Here is a 7,226-nt window from a genome sequence, read left to right on the forward strand (position 1 = left end):
GTCCTATTAAACTGTCTTTACCTCAGCTCACAAGTTTTACCTTTTTCCTGATACTCCCGCCCATGTCACTGTGAGGGAGAGAGAATGAACGGCTATGTGGTGTTTAGCTGCCTGGCAGGTGAAACCACAACACACTGCTAGAGCCCAGTGCTGCTGCCAGTGACTCGAATCAGGCCACACGTTTGAACAGCGGTTCTTAGACATTTATTGTTTAAAAAAAAAAAAGAGGCGGTCCAATACTTCTTGAAGAGATTTTTTTTTTTTTTTTTAATCTTGTTTCCTGAAGTTCCTATAAAATGTGCTCTTTTGGCAGTGTAGCAGTCTTGGCAAAGATAATAAAGGGAGTTGGTAATACCAGGGGGTTGTCTGTTTCTACAGCTGCTTTTATTTTGAAGGTAGGGTATTTTGCGTACTTGCTTTCTACATTATAGATCTAAATGTGATTTCTTTGTGTTTCAGGAACACTCCTCATCCATTAATCACTGTCCTTGAAAACAGACCTGATTGCTGGCCGGTTCTACTGCAGCAGATAACAGTATTTTTCCATCAGTGTCCAGAGAGGTAAATGGATGAATGATTTTAAAATGCCAGCTGTAGATAAGAGAATTATATCAGTGTAACTTTTTTCTTTAACTACAGTGAGCAGTAAGAATTCTGTCTTTTGAAATAAAAACTATAAAACTGAATTACGACATTTAAAGGTTAGAAATAGAATATTAATAAACCACTAAATATTCCATCAAAAATTAATTTTGTTTTTTTTTTCTTACCTCTTATATTCATGTAACTTTTATGGATGTGGAAAAACTGGAATTTGGAGTTTTTCTAAACAAACAATTTGATTTGCGTTGCCTAGATTTTGACTGCTTAGTCAAAAAAAAGATGACTAGTATGTAGGTATAACTGATTTATACTAAATAGTGACATGGTAAAGTGAAAGCACAGGTGATTGTATCTCACAGTGGAGGATGAGGTCTTTAAAAATTATGTATGCTTCTTGATTTAAAAAAAAGAAGAAGAAAAAATTAGTGGTACAGCCTTATTATAAATCATCTTTAACAGTGAACAAATATCCAAGCTACCAACCGTTTCAACATTTCTTCGTGCTTACCTCCAAGGAACTTGTCCAGTAAAGCTTCAGTGTAAAATACCAAATGCTGTAGCAGTCTCAAGCCAAATGTTTTCAGTGATTTTACACTTATAAGTATGCTTTTCAGATTAAAAAGATCTTCTCCTTTCTGGAAGACTCATACAAATTCAATGGAGTAGTAGTACAGTGAAATTAACTTCTGTGTTCTGTTGGTCTGAGTAAACAAATACACTATTGATCTCTGAAATTTCTCGTGGGCCTGGACTACATGATCAACACTAAGACTTTCAAGTGAAAGTGTACTTTGTTAATTTAATTGAACAGAGTGTTTAAAAAATATTCTTCCACTCAGCTGCTAAACCTGGGACTTGTGGAGAGTCCTGTTGGATGTCTCAATGCCTGAACAAACTGGATTTTTTGCTGGTGGCTTCTTTTGTGTTAAGACAGGAGTTGTTCTTGCTGAAAAGGAAAATATCTTAAACTTCTTTTGCTGCTTTTTCTGCAAAGGTTTCTGTGGAATAAAGTTCTAGACGGAGAATATATAATCATTGAGATTGGAGATCGAGTCTAAGCATTAATTTAACACGACCAATTCCACCACTAAACCACATCCCTGAATATGATGTCAACAGGCCCCACATGTATTGATGTAGATCTATTACTGAGTTTTTTGCAAAGCTCTGCATCAGGGCCAAGTCTTGTTTAAAACTGACTTCTGATTTTGATTTGCTCTATATTTGTAAGTACTGATCATTTATTTTATTCGATTGTTTTAATAATGTCAGGAACAGCTGGTATTACTAACACAATTGAGCCAAAAGATTTTTTCTGTATTATTTTTTTTTTACTGGGAAGCCATCTTGGTTAAAGTAGTTCCTGTTTCATGTAGTTGAACAGTTTCATGTAATTGTTCAAGGCTGTTGACAAAAACTGACAAGGGATGGATGGCTCTCCTAAACATAAACTAGGTTTTATGTGTTTTAAAAAGGTATTTCTGAATAGTTGTTGAAGTGCAACTTCAGCGTGTCACACTAGTCTCTCATGACATTCAGCAAGGAAAGTCACTTGAATTGATGAGGGGAAAAGAGTATCGTAGTCTGCATAAGTACGTATTGAGTAGTATTCATGCTTGAATATTGAGGCTTCTCATAGTTGCACTTCTTTGTGTCATTGCTATATAAGGTCTCGTGACAGTACTTCATGCTAATATGTTGAAGGTTTTTTGGTGAGATTTGGTAACGCCTTTCGTAACACCTTTCTGTTAATTGCATCCTGCAAATTATTGCTGGGAATGTCACATTGCTTGGCTTTTCTTTGTTGTTTGCAGAGTTTTCAGTAGAATTATTTCTTGAACTGCAGGGCACAGAGTTCCTGTGTTGGCATAATGACTCCATTTCTAAGATACCTGTATTGCGAACCTTCTCAGTCACGGGAATATGCTGAACTGCGAATGGGTTTACTTAAGGTTTTACTGCAGCCTCATGCTGCGGTGCACAGAGAAACACCCTCTCTGCTGGAATGCCAGATTCTTCAACTTCTGTTTGATTTGATTCCACACCTTCAGGTACAGTTGTTGCCTGACTCCACCTTTTACAAATAAATGCTAGCAAAGCAAGGATTATGTCATTGTTATTGCCATTTAAGTGTGCAAATACAGTATTCTCTTCCATTTCCTGTAGACCTGATTTCTTAGTAGTACAGAAATATAACAAACTGGCTCTTTCTGGTAGAAGGTAAACATTTTTAATTGTTCAAACCTGCTACACCTGCTAAGGTGTAAATTGAAACATGTTTACTGTAACTATTTGCCACTAATTGCCTCAATAAACATACAGTAAACTTGTAGAGATACCCACAAGAGGGAGAATATTGTTAAATGGTATTATATTTGTCAAAAACATGCAGCTTTTCACCTTAACGTGGGTAATACTAAAATGAAGCGCAAACTGCACGAGAAGTTCTTGATACTCCTTGCTCACTCTTTTTAGCAGAGGGATTAGTGGATCTAAACACAAAACTTAATCCCACTGGAGTATGCCAAAGTTTTTGCATATGTTTTTAAGCTGCACAATGATACTTGCTAGGAGGTGGGGATATAATCTTTCTGCCCCCTTTAGTTAGGGGTCTAGGATGCTGGTTAAGGTTAATAGCTTTGCTTTTCCTCATGGTTTATTGTGTCATTGGTTAAGCTTTTTTGTACCTATGCACCTTTTCCTTCCTCTTTAACATTAGAGGAACATCTTCCATTTCAGGTATATTCAGTGAAGCTTGAGGTGCAGTGGTGGCATTGCCATAGGGAGAAGGTTTGATAATATCAATAATGTAAAGCTAAATGGGCTTGATATGAGAATGTTCGTTAGCATGTTCCTCCTGAGGAATTTTACTAGTAAAGCCTACTTTCTACTGGTGGCTACTTTTCAGTCTTTTGGACTAATAACTTCTATAATACACACTTATCTTGGCTCAGGTCTACTCTCTGTGATGACAGCTACATGCCAACTTTTTCTAGTCACAGGGACATTTCTGATTAGTCTTCATTCTCTCTGAACTGTCATGTAACACTGTGTCCTGAGTGTATGACGAAGCATCTGACTTGGTTATGTTTATCCATAAAAATGTCACTGAGGAAGACTTACAAAATTAGTTATAGACCTTTTCCTCCATGCCTGTTGGCACTTTTTTAACTAGAAATCTGGTGCATTTTTTTAAACTCAGATTAATACTTGAACATGCTTTGTCTTGCCTGAGATACAACTTCCATAATGGAAAGAGAAAATAATTCCTTCAAAAAGCCAGTTTGATGGGACTGTTTTCTGTCGTTCCTTCTTCTTTCTCTGAACCTCAGAGAACCTCTTATCCTTCCTTTAAGATCAGCCTTATTTAATCCTCTGTGTTGTGTAAGTGCCAAAATGCTTCCTAGTCATTTTGTCTGGCAATATCAACCAGGCTGTGAGAAGTACAGCTCATCACCATTTTTCTGCTGAAAAATTCAGTGGACATGAGGCTTCTGATTAGAGCAGATTATTCATACAGTTTGTTCCAAGGGACTAAAAGTCACAATATTATCCTTCATGCTGGCTCCAGAGTTTGTATCAGAACACCTGGGTTTGTCAGAATCTAGAATTTTCGGGGGCGGGAATATTCTCATCTGACACACTAGGATTTTGAGGCAACCTGCTTCTTGAAACCTGTTTACTTGGCTTCCAGGCATAGAGGTACTGCTTTTGTGTGTTGTACTTCCCAGTTTCATTTGTGTAGTAGGTAGATTACGTGGTGCTCTAGAAGCAGATAACACCACTGCCTTTCTCTTTTGAGACATATGGTAAAAACTCGGTTATATCAGAGGAAGTATCCTAGAGCAGGATATTTCTGTTACAGGAATATTTATCTGCTACTTGGAATCCCCACACAGTTTTATTTATGTTGCTGAGAGAACCTAGAGATCTGAATAAATTTGCTATTGCTTTTGAGGAAAAAGTGATTTTTCTCATCAGCTATCAAGAAATCTTTTTATTATTTCTATGTTTCTTTTTTACTTCAGAACATTAAATAGAAGTCCATCTATTGATTTGGGTTTTTTTTTTTTCAGTGAACTTAGGTAAAAGATTCCTGGGTTTAGTTTATAAATGCGTTTCTTCGAAGTCTTAGTGATATTTAGAGTGGAAATATTGCTGAGCTAATAGAACTAATTTTAAACTTGGGGAATTTTGCATAGATAGAGAAGGGGAACTAAACCAGAATGTGTTTTTGTTTGTTTTTTTTTTTCAATATCACGCTACAGCTTAAAGATTTACAGCAAGTTACAGAAGCCTTGTTTTTTCTGCAAGAGCTATTCCTCAGAATGCTGCGCTATCCTGTGTTTTGGAAAGTTCAGTTATCCCAGTTTTGTCTGCATCTGTTATGCTTCTGTGAAGTGTGTTTAAATGTAACGGGAGAATGCTCGCCTTTGATCTTCTTAATGGAGGACAACTTTGAACTCTTAAAAGAGGTAAGGGTTCATGGGGAGTAAAATAAAATAGTTGTACTAAAGAATGTCATGTTTAAGACAGTATTTAGAGAAATTGATACATGGTGTTCATCTGCAAGTGAGTATTGTTGATTCAGAAGCTTCTAATTTTTTCTTCTTGGTTGAAGACATTCAGAAGCCAAAACCTTAGCTAGTTCTGCATGCATCAGTTAACCTTTTAGTATGGAGTTAATTTAAACTGAAGTGGTTTGGAAAAAGTAACAAATTAAAATGTTGTACTTACTTACTCAGTTAAAATCCTGTTTTTACACTGTTTGTATTCCTCATTATATGTGCTGTGTCGCTGTGTGTGCATGCACTGTGATTCATGAAGAAACTCCTTACAAAGTTTTGGTTGTTGCCCATTTGTACTGTTTAATGCCACTGAAAAACTAAGACGACTATAACCTCTTTCTTCCCTTGTAGGTGTTTCCAGTGGAACAGTGTGCAGTTGGGCTGGCGCTTCTATTGCTGCAAACACCTGAAAGTCAGCAAAAGTCTCTCTTGAGTCTAGGTAAAGTTCTTTTTGTCAATCATGCTCTTAAGACTGTCTTTGCTTCTTTGTTTTTATGAAAATAAGTACTGCGTTGTCCTGAAGTTGGATTGGATGGTGAAATGTTTTCTTAATAAGCAGGATTTTTCCTGAATTTAAAAAATAACACTTGAGCTAATAGCAATAAAGATAAATTTTCTACTACACTGACTTTTTCCATGAATATTACTTTATGGTGTTGGATTACTCCATGGAAAGTCTACTGTATTCTACTGTATTACTCCTTGCTATTTTTGAGCTTATCTGTTTCATTTTGGAGTCAACAACAAGATATTCCCAGCTGAGATTCACACATCCTGAGTAGTTTCTTTTGACAGATCTTAAGTGAGCAAGCCTGACAGTCATGGCAATGTTGGGCTGAGCTTTTGACTTAGCAGTTTTGATTACTGGAGCCATTCCAGTAAATGTGAATGACTGTGCTACATTCCATTATTGTATTTCTTGCTGCATCAGGTGCTTAGCTATGAACAAGGGAAATGTGTTGGTCTCTAAACAGAATTGGAGTTTTACTAAAAATCTTGTGCTCTTTAACTCCAGTATGCACATACTGTATTTCTGGGGACGCTAACTTGGCTTCACCAGAGTTTGTGTCATGCCTAATATAAATTATGTTAATTCTTATTTCCCTATGTGATCTTTGTCTTTACCCACCTTGTCTTCAATAGCCTGCAAGCTCCTTTCCTGCTCAGAAACGCAGAACATCTCAAGCACAGCCCTTACTTTGGTGATGCCTGTGCTACAGATCTTATCTTCTACAACAGTTGGGGACTGCCTACCAGAGGATGATTCTGGAACTACTAGGCATCAGCTGGCTCTAAATCTTTTGGGAATATTACAGGAGGAAGGTGTGAAGGATAAAAAGGAGTTGGTAAAGTTACAGGTTTTTTTCTTTCTTTTGAGGCAGGAGGGGGTGCATTTGATAATTTGGCTGCATTATGCTGAGCTGGTTGGGAAAGGCTCTACCTGTGTGAGCTTCTCTGTGTAATACATTGTATGGAAACACTCAAAAATATGTATACTCCATAAAACTAGAATACTGGTAAAGTGGAAGTGTGTTTGTATGCTAGGTACTGTTTTACTTGAGATGGGATTCACCTGCATTATTAAGCAAGTAACAGGACTTAGTAGAAAACAAGGTTATGTACAGTTCCTTTGTCTCTTTCGGACTTGTTTATTGTACTCATATATATCATTTTCCCTGCCATCGTATGTGACTGTTACTACATTCGTTCTCCTTTGGCTTAAGAGAGTTATGGAGCATGTAAGTGTCACTTGCAAATTTCAGCTTACTATTCTGCACCTTTTGATCTGTGCTGTTGAGGTTTTATTTATTTACTTATTTATATCCCACTTAGGTGCTCCACCCCTTTGAATAAGTGACAGCAATTCTCTTTGATCAAGTTGTGCTTAGCCCTGTGGAAGCTAAGCTCCCTTTCTGCTTCACACCTGTTATGTGGTTTAGGGAGGGTGGTGATGTGATGAATTAAAGAGTGAAAAAGATGCCAATTCTGAGTTCTACCACTTGTCCTGGAATCCCAAATACATCTTCCATTTTCACAAATCTGAAAAGGCAAGCC

The 7,226-nt window shown here is 37.0% G+C and overlaps 1 protein-coding gene across 1 annotated transcript; it reads left to right on the forward strand.

Annotated features, from left to right (window-relative positions):
• Positions 1-438: 438 nt before the first annotated feature.
• On the forward strand, positions 439-6,517 carry LOC104510585 (focadhesin-like; the record flags this gene model as incomplete). The annotated part of the gene is made up of 5 exons (XM_010152881.1): positions 439-561; positions 2,450-2,654; positions 4,872-5,078; positions 5,523-5,610; positions 6,315-6,517. Coding segments are annotated over exons 2-5 (678 nt in total), but the record flags the coding sequence as incomplete, so codon positions are not given.
• Positions 6,518-7,226: the final 709 nt, after the last annotated feature.

Source organism: Eurypyga helias, unplaced genomic scaffold (assembly GCF_000690775.1).
Source record: "Eurypyga helias isolate BGI_N326 unplaced genomic scaffold, ASM69077v1 Scaffold40225, whole genome shotgun sequence".
In the NCBI taxonomy this organism is placed as follows: Eukaryota; Metazoa; Chordata; class Aves; order Eurypygiformes; family Eurypygidae; genus Eurypyga; species Eurypyga helias.